This window comes from Cadophora gregata (assembly GCF_030347475.1).
Source record: "Cadophora gregata isolate MNR1 chromosome Unknown scaffold_8, whole genome shotgun sequence".
NCBI classification, from domain to species: Eukaryota; Fungi; Ascomycota; class Leotiomycetes; order Helotiales; family Ploettnerulaceae; genus Cadophora; species Cadophora gregata.
Genome location: NW_026695931.1, coordinates 1,757,974 through 1,781,992, shown reverse-complemented (window position 1 = coordinate 1,781,992; position 24,019 = coordinate 1,757,974). Strand labels below are relative to the sequence as shown.

At 49.0% G+C, this 24,019-nt stretch overlaps 6 protein-coding genes across 6 annotated transcripts; 4 read left to right on the top strand and 2 right to left on the bottom strand.

Annotated features, from left to right (window-relative positions):
- Positions 1-360: 360 nt before the first annotated feature.
- SKI3 (Superkiller protein 3) lies at positions 361-5,127 on the bottom strand. Its single transcript, XM_058507756.1, has one exon. The coding sequence runs from the start codon at positions 4,391-4,393 to the stop codon at positions 617-619; it is 3,777 nt and encodes a 1,258-aa protein (XP_058356926.1). The 5' UTR covers positions 4,394-5,127; the 3' UTR covers positions 361-616.
- Positions 5,128-5,207: 80 nt separating this feature from the next.
- Positions 5,208-8,328, top strand: ONS95_014100 (uncharacterized protein). The gene is made up of 3 exons (XM_058507755.1): positions 5,208-6,045; positions 6,094-7,341; positions 7,396-8,328. The coding sequence occupies exons 1-3, from the start codon at positions 5,665-5,667 to the stop codon at positions 8,056-8,058; spliced, it is 2,292 nt and encodes a 763-aa protein (XP_058356925.1). The 5' UTR covers positions 5,208-5,664; the 3' UTR covers positions 8,059-8,328.
- A 266-nt stretch (positions 8,329-8,594) lies between these two features.
- ONS95_014099 (uncharacterized protein) lies at positions 8,595-14,084 on the top strand. The gene is made up of 11 exons (XM_058507754.1): positions 8,595-9,803; positions 9,854-10,042; positions 10,094-10,559; positions 10,607-10,731; positions 10,783-10,854; positions 10,903-11,127; positions 11,173-11,276; positions 11,329-11,587; positions 11,636-11,778; positions 11,825-12,426; positions 12,473-14,084. The coding sequence occupies exons 1-11, from the start codon at positions 8,904-8,906 to the stop codon at positions 13,153-13,155; spliced, it is 3,768 nt and encodes a 1,255-aa protein (XP_058356924.1). The 5' UTR covers positions 8,595-8,903; the 3' UTR covers positions 13,156-14,084.
- Positions 14,085-16,216: 2,132 nt separating this feature from the next.
- On the top strand, positions 16,217-20,844 carry ONS95_014098 (uncharacterized protein). Its single transcript, XM_058507753.1, has 5 exons — positions 16,217-17,504; positions 17,566-18,183; positions 18,230-18,370; positions 18,420-19,196; positions 19,293-20,844. Exons 1-5 carry the CDS (start codon positions 17,445-17,447, stop codon positions 19,845-19,847), a joined length of 2,151 nt encoding a protein of 716 aa, XP_058356923.1. The 5' UTR covers positions 16,217-17,444; the 3' UTR covers positions 19,848-20,844.
- On the bottom strand, positions 20,751-21,773 carry ONS95_014097 (uncharacterized protein; the record flags this gene model as incomplete). Its single annotated transcript, XM_058507752.1, has 1 exon — positions 20,751-21,773. The coding sequence occupies one exon, from the start codon at positions 21,771-21,773 to the stop codon at positions 20,751-20,753; it is 1,023 nt and encodes a 340-aa protein (XP_058356922.1).
- A 255-nt stretch (positions 21,774-22,028) lies between these two features.
- ONS95_014096 (uncharacterized protein) lies at positions 22,029-23,068 on the top strand (the record flags this gene model as incomplete). Its single annotated transcript, XM_058507751.1, has 1 exon — positions 22,029-23,068. The coding sequence occupies one exon, from the start codon at positions 22,029-22,031 to the stop codon at positions 22,827-22,829; it is 801 nt and encodes a 266-aa protein (XP_058356921.1). The 3' UTR covers positions 22,830-23,068.
- Between the last annotated feature and the right edge of the window lie 951 nt (positions 23,069-24,019).

Below are 24,019 nucleotides of genomic sequence, written 5' to 3'. Positions count from 1 at the left end.
GGCATGTGTTTGTCTGAGGTTCACTCGGTGTATCAAAACAGAGCACTCCTTTTCTTTTTCTTCCTCTGTTTTTCGTGAACTACAAATATTTCCCGCTGAAATATTGGAAATGTGCTTTGATTCCTGTACAGAAATAGCTCGCTCGATTCGGCACTGGATTCAACGATCTGACATTATGGCCTGTGATGCCAAATTTCTTCATTGTAAGATCGATCAGCAGGAGAATTCTGAAATCCATCTCAAATTCAAAATCCTTTCGTGGTGCAAGGGAAGATGATGATTTTAGGAGACATCGATTGAGTACTGTGTCAAGCTGGATAGGGAAGGAATAGGAGGGGACCACAAGGTCAAGAGGAACTACCCCGCGTCACTGGCTGCAATGTATGGTGACTTTCATCACGACTTGATTCTCTTCAGGAAGTGCACGTGGCGACGTTCTAAGGTTGCCGGTCACTTGAGTCTCATATTGAGAGAAGTGAACGGAGTTTTATGAACAAGACTCCAGATTCAAAGAGATCTGAATACTGTCTATTTTTCATTTCGTTACTTGTCTTCTTTTTGACATCAGGCATCTATCCTTCTAGATAAACATCGACATCATAATTCATGTAAATCATCAGTGTTTCCCAGACAAAGCCTCCCCTAAAGCGTCCCATCCATACCCGCTCCAAGGCGAAATCATAGCAGCTTGCTGAGCTCCGGCTATCTTTCCTGTGCCAGCAAACGCCTTCGCCAAATCCTCCGCATCGAGTTCGCCGCTTGGTGGGATAGCTTTCAGAGCAGTCTTGACAGCCATCTCGGCTGTATAATCATCAGCCTCCACCTCCGCCATCCGATTCCAGCCATGTGGTTGGTTCGGGTGGAGGAAGATATCAGTCTGGATCTCAGCCAGAACCTGTCGATCCGGGTCCTCGCCAGACAAAGCAGCAATGGCCCGGAGGACCTCGCTGACTCGTGCTTGTTCGAGGTCGCTGATAGTGTACGTGGTGCGCAGATCTTGGAGAGTGGCTGTCACGGCTTCCAGACTGTCGCTGTCATTATCGAGGAGGGCGATGATACCGAGTAAGAGGACGGATTGAACGTGTTCGGGGTCCTTCTCGACGCAGCTGAAGAGGTGGTCACGGGCTTTCTCGCGGGAATCTTCATCGCCTTTGGCCCAGAGGACCTGTGCAAGGAGGCAAACGGCGTCTGGATTATCGTTTGACTCTTCGAGGGCAGGAATGAAGTACTGTAGAGCAGCTTCGTGATCTTCGGAATAGTATTGCGCGAGACCGACTGTGAGATGTGCAGATAATCTACACCTCTGGCGAGACTCAGCTGTCAGTTCGTGGCCTGTATCTTCTACGCTGAGCTGCAAGGCCGTTTCACCGTTCTCGATGGCTTCGTCGTATAGTCCCGCGGATAGTTGGGATCGAGCTAGGTCTGCTTTCGCAAGTGCGAACCGAGAAAGAGATGCCGGAGACTCGGTCACTTCATAGTCTGCTTCGACAGTGGCACAAATCTTGGAGAGGGTTTCCAGCGCTGCTGGAACGTTATCGATACGCTCTAGGAACAGACTCGACAGGTGCTGGTACATGATATCGCTAGAATCCATAGACTGAAGTTGCTTGAGCGCAAACAGTGGTTGCACGAGATCAGTGACACTCGCGGGTGATTTTGATGCTAGTAACTGATCGAAAGTCGACTGCGAGTATTGCTTCTTCGTAATAAGTGAGGATGATTCAGAAATCTCCATGGCGTGGGTAAAAAGAAGGTTTGCTTCCTTGGTATCGCCTGTCATCAACAATGCTAGTAGACCTTGGCCGATCCAGGCATGCGCGAAATCTGGATCGCTGGATTGAGCACGAGTGAAAGCCTCATTGGCCAGCATGTAGTCGCTTTGCAAAAGGTACAGGGTACCCAAGTTCGTCCATGCTTGAGAGCTTCTCTCGTTGAGGAACAAACTCCGAACAAACGAATGTTGGGCAACCTTGGGGTTCAGCTCGCTGGTCACAACACCAAGAGCGTTCCAAAATTCGGCATTGCCAGCTTCAAGTTCAATAGATCTTTTGAAACACCTAACAGCTGCCTTCAGATATCTCGTACTGCGCTTCTTCATGCCTGCACACAAACAGACGTGAGCCCGGTGTTCTGCCCAGCCCAGGTTATAGTATGCGACAGCTTGAGCGTGAATATCGTGGGCTGATGCATGGATAGCCCGCTTCTGAGCAAGCACAGAAGCATGTAAACAGCGCGTCAAGTTAAGCCCATCGGCCTCGTCAGCAGAATACAAACCGTCGGCGAAGACAACATCGACTCCGACTCCATCGATATCTGCAAACAGTGCATATGCATCCTTTTCATCACCCAACTGTAGGAGTTCCTTTATTTTGGCGTGCGGAAAATCGGAAATGCGGCTCTGAATCCATGAGAACACCGAGCAAGCATCCCCAACGGCCCTCCAAAGATTGAAAGCATCAGGTCTGCTGGGTGCCAATGCAAGAGCTGCATGAATCGTCTGAGATGCTCTCTCAGCTGCATAACCGAATAGGCCTTTCTCGATACCATCCCATGCACTCTCCACCAGCGCTTGAATCAAGGCAATGGAAACTCCAAATTCGGGGGGCCTGTCTTGGAGTACCGCCTTATACCCTTCAATGGCATCATCGTAGTCGCCTAGTTCGCGTTTAACATTCGCAAGCATATGTTTGGCGAACCAAGTCTCTCCAGATTTCTGTTGCTCGACCTCGTGCTCAAATTGCTCGGCATGCTGGAAGGCCTTCGTAGCAGCGATGTATCTACCCGAGTTGTGGTAGCTCTCCCCAAGGCCAACCCAGGAATGATAATCAGTAGGTGTAATTCTGAGAGCCGACTGGAACGAGACAATACTCTTTGCATAGTCTTGTTTATTTAGCTCTGCGACTCCCAGTGCAGCGAAAGGCCAACTGATGCCCTTCTTTTTTGAACCAGGTGATGGCTGAACCCTCCCAGAATCTACCACGCGTTGTGCCACAACTTCGACAAGTTCCCATTCTCTCTGTTCAGCAAAAATCTTAGCGAGTCGCTCGGCAGCTTCGACTTCTGACGGTGAGAGTTCAAATGCTTTCTGGAAACACTTCCGAGCCCTCTTCTTGTCTCTGAGGTAATCCGCATAAAAGATACCTAGGCTGGTGTACGCTGGCGCGAAGTTTAGATTGCTTTTAAGAGCAGATAAGAAATATGAATAAGCACCATTCCTATCCTTCCGCGCTGCTTTCGTGCTGTCGGTGTTCCAGATACACATGCCAATTCGATATTGTGTCTGAGCAAGTAACTCTCGATTGCGAGGGTCTTTCCCGTTTATCTGTGCAAGACAGGCCTCCAACTCGTCTCTACCCGCCTCATAATCGCCATTGAGAGCTTTGACCCAGGCAGCTTCAGTCTTGACGCGAATATTTCTAGGATCCCGTTCAAGCGCTCGTCCCAGAAAGTCAATTGCTGCTGGATAGTCTTCCTCTTCCTCGTAGATGAGACCTACACCAATCAAAGCTGGAGTCGACGTCGGATTTCGCTCTAGAAGTCCGTCGAACAAACTTTTCGCCTCTGGATGGTTCTTAGGAGACTGATAGAAGACTAGAGCCGTGCCCAAAAGAGCAGTAATAGCATCTGACGAGTGATCGAACTTAAGTCCTGTCCTGTTAGACTCTTCGGTAATCAGTCGTCGGCCATTTCGCATGAGCTCAACAACACTTTCGTATTCTTCCAAGAATTGGTAGTATTCTCCCATGAGTCTATGCGCGAGGATTGATTTTCCCGCATCCGAAATTCCATCAGTCATCAACAGTAGGCGATCCTCGCCAGTCAGAAATCCATCCAATGCAACACCTCCACCATCGTCATCGTCGTCTTCACTTTCATCGGACTCAGCGGTTTCCATCTTCTGCACTGGCGGTGGCGGAGCAAATGGTGAGATCTCGCTGCTCATAAAGCCTCGCAAGACTTGCCCAAGTCCCGCAGTTGGGAAGAACGTATAGTATTCACGCAAGACATTGACGTCCAGGTCTCGAATGTTCTCTGCGTCTTTCCACTCGATTGCGATATCCCAAGCCATTTTGAAAGGGTGCTTAATGATGACCATATCATTTGCTAGCTTCATTGCCTTCTTACGTTTCTCGATCTTGTCTGGACCAGAAGGAAGAACACTTAATGCCTCGACACATCTCTGGACAAGCTTTTCTTCGTACTGTCGTCTTATCTCATCGTCATTACTCCAGTCGATGACCTGGCCATACAATTCTTCTAAGTCGCTATCTCTGAGCACTTCTCGCTTGACTTTAGTGGTGACTTGTCCAATTTTCGCACCAAGTCTGGTTCTTCGCTCACCGATCTCCTTGTTTATACGTTCTTTCTCCTCAAACTCGGTGATCTGGGCCATTATTTGGTATGTGTGGGCCGGGTGAGGAACTCTACCTTCGAGATAATCATATATTGGGCTTGTGGGCAGGACTATTTCTTGTGCTTTCTTCTGCTGCAGTCGTGTGCCTTGAATTTTCGCAAAGGCAAGAAACTTGTCCACCACATCTTGACACTTATACTTGTCGTCCGCATCACGATATATTTCGGCCAGTCTCAACGCTGCCTTTTGGTATGCTGTTATCTTCTCTCCGCCACCCTTCTCATATAGTTGTATAAGCCCCTGCCAGGCCTGTGGTTCGGTTTCCTTGATCTGGGAGGCCACATCATAGGCTTTCTCTGCATCTGCGAGTTTGTTTAGTTTGCCATAAGCAAATCCCAAGAAAATGGACCTGCAAGGAGGTTAGCAGGGCTGTTCTGCGAGGGCAAATCCGGGCCATATTCTGTATTTAAATTTGGTAGTGTAAATAGACATACGCCTGGTAGTTCTTTGGGTCGGATGCAAGCAGCTTCTGAGCTTCACTCGCCGCATCATCATATTTTTGTGCTTTTACAGCTCCAGCAATAGCTTTCAGCGCTGCCTTTGGTCCTGACATGTTCGATGAGCTGCCTCCAAGACTAGCATAGTTGACTGTGAACGACAGCAATGGCGAGTTCTGAGCCTGTTCAATCGCGTCGTGGGTTCAAGAAGTTGATTGCTGATGCAGTCCACTGTTATGCCACTCAGTGCCGCCATGCCACTTCCACAGCCTTGTCTGATCCCTGCAGTGGGATGTTGCGCGAGGGGCTCGGAACAACAATACTCCACTTCCAGCCCAGCATCCCTGCCCTATTTGCTCTTCAATTGGATGCTGCCGCTGCCGGCGGAACTTCGCGTTGTGCCATCCGTGCCCAGCTGGTTCGAAGGGAGACGGGAGCGATGCAATCATCATCAAGCACTCGCACTCCATCACTTGCGCCCTAGAGTACCGCCACTCCACGTTATTCAGCAATTTACAGTCGCACTGACTTGCTGAAATTGCAGCGCCTTTTCTCCTCCTTGTTGCTCCGCAATACTCTGTTTACTTCATAATCCTCTCTGATGCTTCGTCACTAGTCAGTGACGTGCAGTCGTCCCCACAGCCTTGGAAGTTCCCTCGTGGTGTTGGCTACGGTCACAGGTGCTGAATCCAAGGAAGAGGGCAACCAGAGGACCTGGCAGGACGTCTCAAACCCCGACTTCCTTACTCTGCGCTGTATGCGACCAGCTAAATTCCTCGACATTGCAGTCCTAGAGCCGGTGGACTCAACAACATGCCGTTGAGACTGACCATCGAGAATGGCCAATTCCAAGATGGTTATGGAAGACAGGTTACCCTCCGGGGCATTAATGTGGCGGGAGATGCAAAGTATCCCAGCAATCCAGATCAGCCCTCTCATATCCCGCTGGACTTCTTCGATGGAGATACGGTCAACTTTCGCTCCCGTCCATTCCCTCTCGAAGATGCGCACCTCCATTTTTCTCGACTGAAGCGCTGGGGCTACAATACCATACGTTATGTCTTTACTTGGGAAGCTATCGAGGCGGCAGGGCCGGGGATATACGATGAAGAATGGATTCAGCATACTATTGAGATTCTCCGGCTGGGAAGAAACTATGGGTTCTATATATTCATGGATCCACATCAGGACGTTGTATGTTGATCTCGTGGCTGGAACGAAGAAGCGTGCTAATCACTGCAGTGGTCGAGGTTCTCAGGCGGATCTGGAGCTCCAATGTGGACATTGTATGCATGTGGACTGAATCCCCAAAGCTTCGCTGCCACAGAAGCTGCACTTGTACACAATACCTACCCCGAGCCCGAAAAGTTCCCCAAAATGATATGGTCGACGAATTACACGCGGATGGTATGCCAGGTTATATTTACTCTTTTCTTTGCTGGGAAAGACTTTGCGCCGAAGTGCATTATCGATGGGAAGAATATTCAAGACTTTCTGCAAGATCACTTTATCGGTGCTCTTGCGCACCTGGCTAAGCGGATACACGAAGCTGGAGACTTGGAGGATGAAGTTGTCATTGGATGGGAGAGCATGAACGAGCCGAATCGCGGGCTAGTGGGCTGGCAAGATATCACTGTAATCCCAAGTGAACAGAAGCTGCAGAAGGGTACATCACCAACAGCCTGGCAAGCTATCTTGACCGGATCTGGAAGGGCATGCGAGATAGACACCTGGGACTTCGGAGGCATGGGACCATACAAGTCTGGAAGAGTTCTGGTCGATCCGCAAGGGGAAAGTGCATGGCTTCCGGCTGATTATGATGAGTCCAGGTACTCATACAAACGGGATCCTGGATGGAAATTGGGAGTGTGTATCTGGGCTCAGCATGGAGTCTGGGATCCAAGCACCGATACTCTCCTGAAGAAAGACTACTTCAAGAAAAACTCGAAAGGAGAAGTACTCGATTATGAAGTGTTCACCAACACGTATTGGATGGACTATTACCGGAAGCACAGGGATGCTATTCGAAGCCATCACAAAGACTGTATTTTGTTTTGTCAACCTCCGACATTGGAAATTCCCCCCAGCATCAAGGGTACCCCAGATGATGACCCGAAGATGGTCTACGCGCCTCACTACTATGATGGTCTAACCCTGATGACAAAAAAGTGGAATCGTTATTGGAATGTTGATGTCCTCGGTGTCTTGCGGGGAAGATATATGAGCCCGGCTTTCGCTGTGAAGATTGGAGAAACCGCAATTCGGAACTGCTTCAGGGATCAATTGTCCGCTATCAGACAGGAAGGAGTAGACTACATGGGCAACCACCCATGTGTCTTGACTGAATTCGGTATTCCGTACGATATGGACGACAAGTACGCTTACAAGACCGGAGACTACTCTAGTCAGTCCGGTGCTATGGATGCCAACCATTTTGCCGTCGAGAATAGCTCCATGGCTGGTTATACTTTGTGGCTGTACATGTGCGAGGTGTGTTGACTTCTGCTGACTACCTTACCGAGGTATCAATACTAACGATGACAGAATAAACATCATCTGGGTGATCAATGGAACGGAGAAGACTTATCAATCTTTTCTTTGGATGATCAACCTCTCCCATTATCACCAATTCCTCCTACGCCATCGAATGGATCAACGACTAGTCTGGTCCAAAAATCTGGTCCCCTGTCAAAGAAAGCCTTCTCCGATGAGTCGACTATCAACCCTGGCAACCTGAAAGACAAACTTAAAACGCCTTCAATCTCTTCAGAAGCAAAGGCGTCGGATGCGCCCCCCGAGCTTACGAACGCGCCTGGCTATAGAGCTGCGGAGGCATATTTACGCCCCTCCCCTATCTCGACAGTCGGGAGGATCATAAAGTCGGGATTCGACTTGCGAAATTGTATCTTTACATTCACACTTCATGCTCATACACCTAGCACGGAAGAGAAACCAACCGAGATTTTCTTGCCAGAGTTCCACTTTCCCAAAGACAAGTGCGAGATCGTAGTTTCAGCGGGAAAATGGACCATCAGTACAGATGACGAAGATGGAGGATTGATCCAGAAGTTGAGATGGTGGCACGTGGAGGGCGAACATAGTATCAAGGTCACTGGTGTTCAGCGAAGACAGAACATGGCCCTGGGTAGAGAGGAGGAAGAAGGTTACTTGGATCAATGCCAGCAGAGCAAATGCTCTATGATGTAGATCATGAGATTATGACACGGTGTATCAGCAGGCTTTACATGTGGCAGGTTTGAGCACATACTTTTGATTAACAAATGGCGGATTTTTTTTGCAAGGAGTTTGGCCTACCAGGATTGCGCTACTGAGCGGTTGGATTGGCTTGGTTGTACATTCATATTCTTGAGCCTCAGACAGTCTCGAGAAAAACATTTATTTATCCAACCTCAACTGCGATCTATCGTGATTAAGGGGCCGACACAAATCCTTCTAAATACTTGCGCATGCCGTGTAGGGAACTTGAGAATTATAACTTGAGTTCATAAATCCGAAGATAAAAGAAGGATCCCAATGCACAATTAAAATCATTCATGGACACTTCAGAGACGTCCAGACGTCCAAGGGCCAGTGTCAAAACCCAGCCTTTCACTGATTGGCTGCTGCTCGAAGCTGCCCGCACCTAGGCAGGTAGCCTTGCCGCTTGCCCATCGGAGATTTAGCGGGCGGCCGACTTCCAAGGTTCAGCCTCCTCCAGGTTGAGAGAAGGCCGAGTAAACTTTGCCATCTTCAATTCCTAAGCCTTTCAGTTCCAGTTCCATTCTTTGTCATTCTCAACTCAAGGCTGTTGTTCCATATTTCAATCTATCTTACTCTAGAGTAACTTCAGCCAGTGTATGGTCTTCTTTATCAATCATCTCTCCTGGTGCGCCGTGGAGCTCTTTGTCAACATTCGAAATTCACGCGCATGACTTGCCTGCCATCAGCTCACGACCTAGATGCACATTTCTGACCACGAGATCTCTGAGCCATAAGCCCTTATCTCAACATATATCTCTCGCCCTACAATAGTCTGAGATAATAGTTCCGCAATGAATGGCTCCTCGAATGGTCACAGCACCACAGGCGTGCAAGGCAATGCCGAAGGTACAAACCAGGTGAACGGAGGTAGCACAACTTTACTGCCCCAGATTCAAGAAGCTCTGCAAGTTGTCCACGGTCCATACTCTACGAATGACTCCCGAAGAGAAGCCTCGATATTTTTAGACAACATTAAGAGCAACGCCGAGGCTCCTTACCATGGCTTCACATTGGCCTCCGACAAGAGCCAGCAGCCTGTGGTCCGCCACTACGCCCTCTCCCTTCTCGAGCACGCGATGAAGCACAAATGGGCAGAATACTCGGAGGCACAGGGTACAGCGCTGCGGGAATGGATACTGCAGCTCTCGCAGAATGTTTCGCCAGAAGACCCATTATACCTACGGAACAAGACCGCGCAGTTATGGGTGGAGATTGCAAAGAGAAGCTGGGCTGCTGAATGGCTGGATATGGATCAGCTTCTGGTACAGCTGTGGGAGGTTCCTGGATCAGTGGTACACAAGGAATTTGTGCTTTTCGTTCTGGAAACGCTTTCCGACGAAGTGTTCAATGGCGAAGATACGGTTGCGATTCTGCGAGAAGGCGCTCTTAGCAAGGCGTGCGTGGAGATCTTCACCCCAGCTATAGTGCTTGCAGAGGCATTCCCGAATAGACAAATCGGTACGACTGTCAGATATGGAGAGGAGGGTTGGTTGGTGAGAATGGGCGAGCTTTTGAATCAGTGTCTGGACAATGATTTGGGAAGCAATGCACAGTACCAGAGTTGTGCTGTCAGAACTCTGGCTGTTTATAAGTCAGTTATGCCATGGGCGATCCCAAAAGCAATCTCTAGTGCATCTTGCGTCCAGCATATGTGCAAGAGTCTTGCTACTCCAAGTGTTGCGGTGCAGCTGGTGAGATTAACCCTTGTTCACATATACGCAAGATGTACTAACAAAACTAGGCCTCGGTTGAAGCTCTCCACGCTTTGTACAGCAGATTACATTTCTCGGACGAAGAATTTCTGTCATTGGTCTGCCCTATGTACACCAGCCAGATGGTTGACCTTCTACGCAAACTCTTCGAACATTCGGTCGTTGATCCTCGAGATATTGATGATGAGAAGTATTTATTTGCAAAAAAATTCTCAGAGGTTTGCCAACGCCACCAGATACCACCTTCGTTTTTGCTAACCCAACGCCAGATGATCTCCAACCTCGGCAGCTTCATAGAGCAAAAGATCTCAGCCATCCCAGAAGACTGCGATCTCCCCAACCTGTTGAATCTATTTCTTGCGATTGCTCAAAGTCAGAGCTTTGTAATTTCGATACCCCTTCTTGTCACCTGGACCCGACTTTTGCGCTCAGATACGATTGGCAATTCTCCCACCATAAACCCCCTAATTGCACCCCTGCTTGAGTTATGCAGCTCGAGACTAATACGCTACGAGAATCTCCCTGAGGACTCTGATGACCCTTCTCTGATATTCTTACTCGAAGATATTGACACAATTCCTGAGCGACACGCCTTCTTAGGTAACTATCGGCGATACAGTGTACAAATTATTGAATGTATTGTTCGTCAGAAGCGAACGGAAGCCATTTATCATATTTTGAGCCAAGTTGACAATTCTATGCGACATTTGTACGATGGACAGTCTCCATTCTCCAGTAAGTTCTGAGCTTAGTTACTCCATGCAGCTGCTAATGCCAAATAGTCGAGTCATACTCGAAATCATCCATTCCTGTCCTGCGGACTGATGCACATTTCACTGTTGTGGAAGCTGCACTGAAAGGATACATGAAGTGGAGATCAGCTTCTGGATCGAAGCCTCAGGAAGATGTAAAATCCCCATCTTCATTTACTTGCCAGCAATTGCTGACTGCTGCTCAGGAGCACGAACGAATTGCTATGGAAGGCAACATCGAGGCCTGGTGCGAAGGTCTAATGGAAATCAACTTCGAGGTAGGATCCCTTTTCATTGGACCATGAAACATAATCTAAATTGTGTAGGATCCCATAATACGAAAACGTATCCTCCAGCTTGTTGTAGCGTTCTCAACGACCGCTCTTGACAAGCAGGTCTCTTTCATGTTGAAGGTTTTGGAACAGCTTCTAACCAGTAGGCACGTCGACCGACCAGAGTTCCCTGCATACAACGATGCCGTGAAGGAATTGCAAAGCGACAGTATTTACGAGCTGCAGAGACTGGCTAGCAAGATGCCTGATCAGCTTCTGGTGAGAGAAACCTCTTCTCCACCGAAGCTGTGCTAACAAGTTTAGGATGTCTATGAGCAGCTGGAAGCAAAAGTAAATGAGATCATCTCATCGGGAGCATTAGATACAAAGAGGCAGACTTCCTACAATACATTTCTTTTTACCATCATGTAGGCATTTGCTTCACCCTCCTGTCCATTTCTGAATGCTAATGGTCTATAGTCTGAAAGCCTCCAAAATCGAATCCAACGTTCGATTAGAAAAACTTCTTGGATTTGTCAATCCAGTCAAGCAATTGTGGCAAAATCCAGAAATGGACCAAGCCTTAGCTTCATTTGGCGGATTCTCCGACCTGCTTGGCCTGAGTAAGGTTCGAGACTATCTTGTGAGCCGAAGAGTACATGAGATTGAAGAATGGGGCCTCTATCAGCTTGATGAGGAAGGCCAGTCACTTCAAAGAGAGCTGGAAGAGCGACTAAAGGTGACGATGAGCACCATTCTACTTCGAATAGTGCTAATTTGTTGTCAGGCCCTTCCATTACGAACAACGAAATCGTTCCTGAGTTGCTCCACAGACAAAGTAGAAAAGGACACTTCAACATACAAGGTTTCGCTTCTTCTATGGCGTGAAGCATTACCGGTTATGCTGCCAAGCCTGCTCAAGTTCTTGAGGTAAGTTCTCTGGTTTGGATGAAAAGAGCAAGTTTTAACTTTCCAGTCACGCTCATTCATTCCACAACCCGGCGAACTGGACCGGTCTTCCTCCCAATATGCGATCCTTGGTCAGCCGGATTTTGACCGACAGATTCTGGCAAGCAGGTATCTCAACTGGCAGCAAAGACGACTTTTACGCTCGTGTTACTGGCACTAGGAGCACAATGGAAGGATTTGCTTCTTCAATTCGCGGCTCCATCCGCAACATTAGAGAAGCTTGTTACTCGATTCTTTGGTGTATGAGCAAGCTTGACGTCGACTTTTACGGATTCAACGAACTGCCTGGACCATTAGCACATGCTCTGTTTGCTGATGCTGACTGTTTATCGACACATCAGCTCATTGCCTTACTTAACGTTGTTCGCCTACTGGTTGATGACTGCCCGGTCGAACTGCGAAGTCACTTTGTCCCTCCAATCCTCGCAACTTGTTTTGCACAGATAGATGCCAAGTGCAGTTCGGAGTGGGAGAAGCTTGCCCATAAGCAGGTGGCAGCGACTGATGGAGATAACCTGACTGATGAGATGAAGGCAGAGAGTATTCTACGCCAATTAACTCACGCAGCAGTCATGATAGCTGCTGGCGTGTTGGATCCTGCTCGTCAAAGTGAGTGGCCACGTTCCTATGTAGGGATCTTCGCTAATTCCATCAGATATTGCAGCAAGCACAGCAACTGCGAAAGATGCTTCGACATATAAAAGCGACGACGCGGCATCGGCATATCCATCCATGAGAACGTTCTGCCTAACCTCCTCCACCATTATAGAGCCTCTCCTCATGTTTATGACCCATGCAATTCGTATGCGTGATGGTCGATGCTGCGGGGTCGTCTTGCGTGTCTTCCGCTCCCTCATCCCCGACTTTGCTACCCAAAGCGCACCTCTCGCGCCATCCATCCGTGAGTTCATCAGCACCGACGTCCTGAAGGCCTGCATCTCCTCACTTAACGAACCCTATTTTGTCGACTTACAAAAAGACCTCGCCCAACTCATTGCCTCTATCCTCATCTACTACTCCAGCCTGACCCCTACCCCTCGACAAATTCTCGTCAGCATCCCAGGCGTCGAAGAGCGCGCGGTCGATAAATGCATCGATTATGTTACCCGCCAAGGAATGCAACAGCGTCAGCAGCGGGCTTTGGTCCTCGACCTCCTCCGTGATATCAAGGGAGTCAGTATCAGTGAACAAGGCCGAATCACCAAGTCTGTATCTGCGGTTCGGAAGGATCGTAGCAAGATGCAGCAGGGGTTCATGAAGGAGCCGCCACCTTCAACTGAGCCGAGGCAGTCGAGTCCTAGTTTGGTAGGAGTCGCTAATATGTTTGAAGAGCTATGATACCGGTGATTGATTCGACTTTCATAACTCGCGTGATGCCAGCTTATGCGGTGTGGCGGCTAATACTTTTCATTTCTTCTGATGATGGCGGCATGATCTGATTGCTCGCACTACTCATCATTCGGGACCGCATCATAGCATGATGTGTTTACAAACAAACAAGGTCATGGTTCCTACATCAACCCGCATGACAAGCGAATGGGATGAAATGGAACAGATATCTAAACGAAAACGAAAACGACGAACCGAGGCTGTTTCCTCTTCTCACCGCCCGCTGCTGCGATCTTCCTTTCTTTTCTCATTTGCTCCCGAGAGAGAAACAGATCACCCGGCATGAACATGAGCTGAGCATGGATATACGAAGTCGGCTGGTAGAGATACTTCTCGCTTTGCTTTGTAAGATTGAAAGGCACTTGACTGCGAGCGGGGTTGGCGATTGGGAAAAAGAAAAATGGGCAGGGCCTGGCTGGCGGGGTCAACTTTCTTTTCATACTAGAGCACTGGATGATGGCGGGGTTATTAGATGGGATATTGAGCGATCAATATCAGTTTATTGGGCAGTGTTATTCTCGGTTGAAAGATAGGTGCAAAGAGAAGAGTGGAGGAGTGAAAGCCCGACGGCCAAGGGAAATGTGTATTTAGATACGAGGTGCGAAATAGCTGTGCCGTAGACAGACGAACTGAGTATTCATATCGTGGCCAGCCTTTTGACCTGCTCATCACACATATCATCTCGGTCAGTTGTAGTATCCGAGGGCTGTTTCGCTTGTTTTCCCTCCTCCTTAATTGATTGTATCAAGGTAAGTGCCGTCCCGAATTATTTCCCAAGTGTGAAGTTTCACACAGCGTTGGATCTACAGCATGGCCCTGATGTTCATTTTATTCTCAACTTGTTGCTACTACTCCCTTTATCATTGGGTCTGACAATGGATCCGCTAACATCGATCACTGTAGGGAGTAAAAGCTCTGTGCGGTCCTCTTAAATAGAGCAAACACAAAGCAAACACTAGTGAACTCAAGCAAACTTAAGTAAACAGGCTAAAAAAAGCTGTATTTATAATCTTACCTAATCTGAAGTATAAGATTTTTATCTATACCTCCGTAATTCTATCTCGCGTATTTTACTCTTTTTACTGTAGATATTAGGTTTTAAAACTACCTTTAGACGTCTAGGCAACGTCACTAAGCTTTAAAACCTTGATTATCAAAGTAAAAGGTGTCTCACAAAGCTTAAGGAGCACTTAAATCTGATATCAGCAGATTTCGACTTCAAAAATGAAAAAGGCCGACCTGGAAATCCTGTCTATTCTATTACTGTAGCTAGAGCTCCTAGGCGAAGATCTGTCTTAGAGGCTCTATTGTCAGACCCCAAGAATAAAGGGAGTATGAGAGAGATAGAGCAGCAACCCAAGCGAGCCAAGTCGATGTTGACTCTTGGAACGGGCAAGAAAGGCAAGGCAGGCTGTTGCTGTTGCTGTTGTTGGTTCGTCTGGGTCGGCAGGCTGAGACTTCCCTTCCCACACTTTGAAACAGGCGCAGCAGTGTTGCCGAGCAAGCCGAGCCGAGTCAGACAGACATGAAGTGCTGATGCTGCACGCAAGTGGCTGGGTAAGGTAAGGTAAGGTAAGGTAAGGTAGTGAAAGTGTGTGGAAAGTAGTGGGTCAGGGAAAGTTACGATTTCGAGTCGTTTCCGCTTTGACCCCTCTTGGAGCCAACAGACAGTATTATTTGCTTCCATTTTCGAACACCCTGATATGTTACTTAATTATGTGGACGCAGGCTTGTGCTTTGCAGTACACGCAGGCCTCTTTTAGATAGAATGGTGATTTCTCGGTACGGGATTGTGTGGGATACATATACTAATTCTGATTCTGATAGTGTCAGATGGGAAGGAGAGACATTGTGAAGCAGGAGGAGATCAAACGAGGGTAAGGTTAAGCAGCGGAAAGATTTGGCGGGAGGGAGAGGAACGGTGCGGATGGATAGGTACTGTAAATTTACCTACGGAAAGTGGAGGGAGAAGGTCGAGAGTCCACCTGAAAGGTCCGAGCAGACCTACCTGCTCAACTCAATTTGCACTGTGTGTGATGGCCCTGATGGGTGGATGGGGGTGCTGCTGATTATTGCTGAGATGGATGGCGACGTATTCCCCTGTCCATGTCCAAAGTCTCGGAATGGGAGCCGAGATGTTCGGGGGCCATGGGCCCATGGGGCCGAGTGGGAGTCGATCATATCTTGTGCCGTTACATTATAAGATGTGCATGATCACTGGATGGTAATGGTACAGTATGTCCGCGGATGCCTCCAATAAGTTATGCAGATATCGTTCATGAGAGTTGAATGATTGAATGATGGGGCAATTTAGTTACGGGTTGAAGCTAGGACTTGCTGGGAGCAATGGGAGCATGGAGAATGGTAGTGCACAGTAGTGTAGTGTAGTGTTTTGCAGCACTAGTTGCCGTTGATGTTTCGAATATTTAGACTTCGCTCCTACTGTACAGTAGTGCCAGTGTGCCACTTGTGGAGTCGTGGTCTCTACAGTACAGTACAGTAGGGCCCTGCCTGCCTGCCTTACCTAGGCCCCTAGGGGTGCCTGCCTCGCCTGCCTGCCCCCCCTCCCCCTGTGTCCTCCTGGCTGGCTGTCTGACGGCGCCGGTGTGGCAGATGCCAGGATAAGGTCTACTACTACTACTACTACTACTAATACTACTACTACTACTACTACTACTACTACTACTACTACTACTACTACTACTACTACTACTACTTGTAGCTGTCGACTCTCGACTCGTCGAGGCTGTCTGCTGTCTGCTGTCTGCTGTCTGCTGCAGGCCTAGCTGAGCACAGTTAGTGCTGTGTCTTGGGTTGGCTTTTACAGTAAATTTACCTTACAGTAGGTGATCGAGGGCTAGGTCAGGCAGAGGCAGAGGCAGGGGCAGGGGCAGGTCAGGGTGAAATCCGGGGATTTGAGCCATGCCGTGCCGTCCTCGCGTGGTGGTGTCGGGTGCTGCTTAGAGTGCCGCTCTCTCTCCCCTCCCCCCTCCCCCCTTGCCCCTCCCCTCGCCCCTCCTCAACTCGCGCCCAACAGCAACAGCAACAGCAACTCTTCAGCTATCAATTGTACTGTATGCAGTCAACCCGTCGATCAAGAGCTCTAAGTGGAGGACTTTCTTGCAAGAGCCTTTCCATTGTTTGCTTCTTTAAGGCCGCCGTGCTACAGAACGGATGCCCGCTGCTTGTACTGTACAGTATGTAGTGCGAGGGTCCAGCGCAGTAAAGAGCGAATCACATACTCGGTGCATAGACCTCGACATCGGCATCTGTGCAATTGCTTCCCCGGAGGTTGTGTGAGGACGATACATCTTTTGAACGGACTTGCATCTGCCACGGTTCGTCTTCCTCATCGTGTGGAAGAGGCTGGATGATTGATGGACGGACTAACAGACTTATAGCTGTGCACAGTCTTCAGCCCATCAAACTCCTCTTTCATCTGGATCTTCTTCTGGTCTGGTGGTCTGGTCTGGAGAGAAAAAAGAGGACCCTTGATCATCCAGATATCGGTCGTGCTTCAGAAAAGTCCCGAATTGTGCCCCATGCTCGTTCCAGGAGCCCCATGCCCTTCGAGTTGACACACCCTTGAATCTCCATCATCGAGAATCCCGGATCCTTGGTCGCGCGTCGCACACGGCACAGCCAACAGCAGGGCAGGGCAGCTTCTTTCCCTCATATTAGTAACTCCCAAGTACTTCCCCAAGGACTGAATTTGTGCTGTTCTTCATCCCAAGATATCGATTTCCTACCGGTTCAACATTGACACTGTTCGAGTGGTCCTTCTGGTACGCTTGATGTTTCTCCAGCACAACCAAGTCAGGAATACTACACTTCATACATTATAGATTTCGGCATTCGTTCGGATCTTGCGATCAATTCTCCCTTCCAGTCAACCGCCAGGGAAGGATTTGAGAGCCGCATCATATCCAGGGCTACCAAGCCTGTACCCATATCATTTTGGACCAGAGTACCTTCACCTGCCACAGTTTCACGTTGTTGCACTGCCGTCTGACAATACTCGCCCCTCCACCGCAGGTTGGAAACCCCACGTCAGCAACGTCCAGTATATTCTGCAACTTATCAGTCCAGACAAAAAGCGAAAAACTTCTGCTGAGAATTCTGGATTGAGTGACGAACGGCTCGAAGTTTCCTCATACGAACGGCTGGTCCCCTAATTCCTTGTCGATCTCCAGGACCGCCCTTGTACTTGTGGGCAGTAAGAATTTACCGGTAGCACGATGGTGTATTGTGGGAAGCCCTCAAGGGGCTGCCAGATGTGTCGGACGAGAAGGATCAAAGTAAGATGTCCTCCTAATGACTTTGCATGGTGAAGTAAAGCTCTTGCTAATTACCCCGCAGTGTGATGAGACAAAACCAACGTGCAATCAATGCGCCAAATCAAGGCGAGTATGTCCTGGATACAAAGATGATTTCGATCTCGTCTTCCGGAATGAGACGCAAGCCACAGAGAGGAGGGCCCGGAGAGCAGTGAACAGCAAGAGGTCTGGGACTCAAATTTCTCTAGCAACGCAGCAATCGTCCTTCTCAATCACATCATCAGATGAATCAAGTCCCGAACGATCACCAACACTGATCGCGCCAAACCCAGACCAGGACATGTCGAAGGCGATATCGCCTCTAGGAGCACTATCGATCCCGTTAGAGCATCAAGCACCATGTTTCTTCGTCTCGAATTTCGTTATCGCGCCTCGCCTCGAGACAAGAGGCTATTTCGACTTTCTGCTCCCAATGTTGAAGAGTGAGTCCGCGAACTCACATCTATCACTTGCGTTCTCGGCTGTGTCTATGGCTTCTCTGGCGAACCGCCCAAATACTAGGGGCCAGCGTATGTTGTTCAGTCAGGCAATTGGACAGTATACGAAAGCGTTGAAGGCTACGAACTTGGCTCTACAGACGCCGGCTCATCAAAAAACGGATGCGACTTTGGCGGCTATTTTGATGTTGGGATTCTTTGAGGTATGAAATCCGACTTATGATAAGGATGAAAACTGACTTTTGAAAGACGGTTGCGTCGGAAAAGACTAATGCTATGGCGTGGTATTCACATGTTGATGGTGCGGTACAACTTGTGAAGATGAGAGGAAGGAAACAACTGCGAACCAAAGCAGGATATTCGCTGTTCATTGCCGTGAGACAACAGATGGTGAACACTACTTCTAAATCCACCATTGCCAAGTACTAACACAACCAAGCTCGTATCCGTACTATCAGGCTCCAAACCACTAAGTATGGGAGCGGAATGGTGGATCGCCGACATCGAGAAAGATAAGACGGGCATTTTCATCACATACCTCTCCTGTCGTGTCGCAGAGCTCCGCGGAGAACTTAACACCGCGCTCTCGACCTTCCCTCGCACTCCAGAGTATTTCCAAGAAGTAACCAACATCATGCGGCGCGGACAGGCCCTCGAACACGAATGCGTAGAATGGGAAGCCATGCTCCCAGACGAGTGGCGTCCTCGTACTGTCTCTTGGGTCGACCAAGTACCTGGAGGCGACATAACGAAGGCGGAGGTCTTCCCCGGGAAGGTAGACATGTATAGTGATATTAGTATTGCGAATCTTTGGAACCAGATGAGAGTCGCCAGGCTGTTCATCTCGGGCGCGATTGTCCGTTGTGCGGCATGGATCTGTTCGCCTGTTGACTATCGGACGACGCCGGAGTACGCGCAGGCTGTACGGTTGTGCGTCGATCTCGTTACTGATGTTATTGCTTCGACGCCATATCATCTCGGCTGGCGCGTCAGTCAGGGTGGAATTCTCAAGTCAGGGGATTTCTCGAGTCCGTTGTCCGGTGAGAGTACGGGTGTCACGAGCGCGAAGGCGATAGGAGGGTTCTTCATGATGTGGCCGCTGTTCAGCATAGCGAATACGGATTACATATCCGATTCTCAGCGGGTATGGGCGAAGGGACGGCTGATGTATGTGAGTGAGACGTTAGGTCTTAACCATGCAAAGGTGTTGAGTAATGTAAGCGGTCCCTTTCTTTACTTTCCCCTACTTCTTACCCAAGGTCTATTGATCCTAAGCGAGCGGTTCTATGCTAACGAAATGATAAACAAACAGTTCCACCTCCGTCTCCCATCCATGATCATCCGCCGCGACAACATGATGCACATGGCCCAATCCCTGTCCCCTTCCGCCGTCTCATCCACAACACGCGGCTTCTCTCCTCCCGTCGCGGCAAACACATCACAACACATCACAACTAGCACCATCACCAACCTCGCAGCTTCGAATGGCTTCACAAATCCGACTACCCTGATCTCAACTCCCACTCTCCATCAAAACCAAACCCAAAACCAAAACCAAAACCAATCCCTAAACTCAAACTCAAACACCACCAGTGCATACACCACTCAACCCCAACCCTCCCAGCCAGGAAACCCAACCATGGGAGCAGGCCAAGGCCAAGGACAAGGAAATGGAGCAGCAGCAGGAGCCGGAGCGCCAAACGTCATGACGACCGGTCTACCGATGTACACGCTCAACCCACTCCAGCAGCGTGAAGCGATGCTGAAAGAGAACTGGGAGAACGAGAGGAAGAACCTACTCAAGAAAGCGAGTAATCAGCAAGGAGACTCGGTAGAGAGGTTGTTGGCGAATTATTTTGTTGTTTGAAGAGGTGATAGAGATGGACTGGCGGGGTGGTTTGAGAAGGGGTGTGTACTAGGGAATTAGGGGATTGCGGGAATGGGAAAAGGCGTTGATGGTGCTTTTAAAAATGGCGTGGCGAGGCTAGGCATTGGTTCCGAATAAGGGAATTAGGATGGTGTCAGATTGCAAGCCTATTGCAAGAATCAGGGAGTTTGCTATGCTTATAATTTCGTGTATCAAATAAAGCTCAAGGACGAGTAAAGCAGCCTTAGGGGATTCATTTTCATGGTTGGGCATAGGACTCATAGTTTGCGTTTGCAATTGCAATTTGAATACTGGTGGTCTATTTAAGATAGGGAAATTTGAGGTCTGATTTGGTTTGGTGTTTTGTATTCAAATGGTTAGATTATGGGGATTGGCATTAGGTTCGTTCATAGGATGAGAATGGACTTATGGTGTTTGAACTCGCTTTCTGTTCTTTATGAGTTCCAACTTGGGTGGGATTGAGGTTTTGTATGTTTGTCTTAGGAATCGAGATGGCAACATGGGAAAGCAAGCTGAGTTGAGGAATCAGGGAGTGAACTTTTTTGTGTGCCATGTGCAATGAATGATCGGAACAAACGAGGCATGATTCTATATGTTTTGGTGTTGTACACTCCCGTTTCCCACTATCAGATGGATATCTGTACCGCTTATGTCTAGAGCAGGCTTTCTCGCACTAGGATTTCCCCGGCGTCTTGTTCTCTGCATGTGTATGTCGTGGCTTACTCAACCTCCGTGTCTATCCTTCGGATGTCGTCTATGTAGACTTCACATCCATACACCCTTACCCCTGATTCAACGCCATAGTCATATTGTAGTCGGGGTGTGCTTTTCATACATAGATTGGCAGCACCAAAAAATCGAAATCCCAACCTCCGCGGCATATCAAGAATTCGATTCTTCTTTCCCACCAACAGCCTCCTCACCCCTTAATGCTCTATCCCCATCCTCAATACACTCTCCAACATCCGGCCCACCCACGCCCCTCTCCCTCCACCTCTCCAATAACTTCTTTTCTTTCTCCCATAATATCCTCGCTTCATCTACCTTGCCTTCTTTGACAAGCCCTCTGACCTTATCTGGCGTGCCTAGTACCCTCTCAGCAACAAGCCTTAATCTCCTCCTCTTTTCCGCTTTCTCGATCTCTTCTCTGCTGGGTCCATTACTCTCTGCATCTCTCCTCAGGGCCTCCACACCCTGTCTAACACGCTCAACCAGCTCCTCCACACCTTCAACACCCTCCACTTTCCCCGTCCCCCTCATACTCCCACTCCCACTCCCTATCCCAATCCCACCCACTTTGACCGTCCCAGCCCCAGCCTCAGCAGCCCCATCACCAACCTTCACTCCTTCCCTCATCCTCCCAATCATCTCCGTAGCCACAATCAACTTACTATAATTATCATACACCAACGCCTTCCTCTCCGCATCCAGCGCCCTCACATCCGCCAGCACACCTCTATATATCGCCAGGACCTCCCCAAGACTCTTCTCCTCCAACACCTTCCTCACATACTCCTCCCCATTAAACCCCTCCTTATCCATCTCGCTCCCCTCGCCCTCCTCCCCATACCCAAACCCATTATCGTCCACAAAAGAATGAATACTCGAACTCGCCGGCGAGCTAGGAGCCTGTGATGTTGTTGAGAGAGATGATGATGCAGCGGCGGTCTTTTGGAGGTTGTAGTACTCGCGGAGAGCGGCGCGGTTGCGTTTTGGTTGTGGGGTTGGGCCGGCTGTGGATGTGTTGGTGGAGGTGGAGGTGTTTGAAGGGATGGAAGGACGTGAGGGGGACGAGTCGGAGCGGGGGGTGTCGAGGCTGGGGCGGGAGGAGGAGGTGGGTGTTGAGAGGAGGGGGATGCGGCGGCCGGAGAGGGAGGGTTCGCGGGGGCTGGCGATGGTTGACATGTTGGCGGTGTGTGTGATAAGTAAAGGGGTATCTAGTAAAGGGGATTTGGAAAGATGCTCAGTGTAGGCATTGGGTTTACCGATCGGGTGGTGGTGTTTTTGTGAAGCTTGCAGGTGAAGTTGAGTGGTTACTAGAGGAAGTGAAGTGAAGTTGTCACAACACGCGAGGCTGAAGCGAGGCTACGATTTTTAGCCACGCCTCAGCACTTAACTAACCTGGATACAACTTTCTATCAACAACAATTCGACAATACTATGGCTCAGAGACCACCCACTCTCACAGACCTAATCAACTCCCTAACAACCCACTCCCTCCCCACCCCCACAACCGCCTTCCTCCAACCCATCCTCACCCCTCCCTCCTCAAGCACCTCCTTCCGGCAACCACCCCCCCTCGCAGCCCTAACCGCAACAGCCAAACACCGCCTGCTCTCCGCCTCGATCCTCCCCTCCCCGACCAACCCCTCAATTCTCATCCCATCAACCCCCAGCCTACCAACAAACATATCCGATGTCCGCATTAAAGAGTGCGCCGTACCGCACGATGTGTTCCTCCAAGTTGTCGATATACAGGATCTAGGTAGGAGCAAGTGGGAGCAGATTGAGGGTTTGGAGGCAGAGAGAAAAGGGGAGACTACGAAGGGGAGGGAAGTCATACGCGTTATTCCCGCTACGGGGGAGGAGAACGATCCTTCTTCGGCGGCTACACAGTTCCCTACCCAGGGCAATACACAGAACCAGACGAGCGACAAGTCCTCCAGAGGACCCTTCAAGCTCCTCCTTTCGGATTTTAAAGGTACGACGATTTGGGGGTTTGAATTACGGAAGGTGGAGAAGATAGGACTGCCGCCGCTGATGGGGATTGGGTGTAAGGTATTGGTGAGGAGGGGAGCGAAGGTTGCGAGGGGAGTGGTGCTGCTTGAGCCGGGGACGGTGGTGGTTTTGGGTGGGAAAGTGGATGCTGAGGATAAGGCTTGGAGGGCTGGGAGGGAGGAGAGGTTGAGGAGGGAGGTGAAAGAGGAGGCGGAAAGGGCGAGGGAGGGAGGCGAGGAGTGAGGATATACTTAGGCACTTAGTGTAGGAACCTGGGAAGGAAGAGAAATCTGTGGATGTATCTTTGGAGGGGAGGAGTTCAAGAGCTGTTCTATGATACCCATTTGCAATCGAAAAGTCGAATTTGGCACTTGATTTAAGTTACCTGAAAAAATTACACATGTTAGACACTTCAGAGTACATATCTTCAAGTAAACAGACACCGAAGTCTATGGCAGACCAAGGACGATGAAACTGGCAGAAACAATGCTACATATATTATTATCTGCAAGATCCAATATACCTGAAGAAATGAAAGCATTGATCTTGTTCAGAGGGAAAACTTCCACATGTGTCCTATCTATCAGAGCTCCAGGCACAAAGACGGGAAAAAAATAAAATCAAGCTGGTCTGGCCCCGCCCATCATCTTGTCTAGAACATAGAGCTAAAATCATTGACGGCAAGACGCAGGATTGGAACTCGGAGGGAATATGAAAGCAAATCGGGCCGAAAATTGAACAGAAACATCTTGAATGTCAGAGCTGTAGATCCATACATCTTTCCTTTTCATGCCTTCATAGTTCAATCCTAGTGGAGGATCGATCTTGTTTGCATACGTGAGTGAGCCCAGAACGCCAAGTCAAAATCAAAAAAGAAAAGAGCAACTAGCAGATATACCTATTCCTCCGTGATCTCAACTCATCTGATCTTTGTGTGCATTGATTGACTTTCCATCCGAAAAAAATCGTTCATTCATTCATTCAATTCCTTTCCATAAACTTGCGAGCAATTCCCATCTATCAATCCTCCAAATCCATCCAGGCAGCCAGTCATATTTGCTCTCAAGAAGAACGAGCCTGTTCCCAAATATCCTTTACTCTAGCTTGTCGATCGATCGGCCGATCCAAACCTATGCAATTACGAAAGAAAACGACGAAGGAAGAAAGCCAGAAACGGAAGGAAAATCCACGCCGTCCTCTAGAACACAGTAGAAACAGGGGCAGAGGTACGTCTCATTTCCACATGCCTTAGAAATCTGCAATGCCCCCAACCAATCTTGCAATCCATCGTCTAAATGCCCATGGTACCCGATCTTGGGAAATTTTGACAAAAAGATACCAATGGTAAAGGGGAGTTTATCGTATTTATGAAGTGATGTGTTGATACCATAGTTCGGTCAGCCAGTGGCAAGCAAAGCAATGATTTTCCGCAT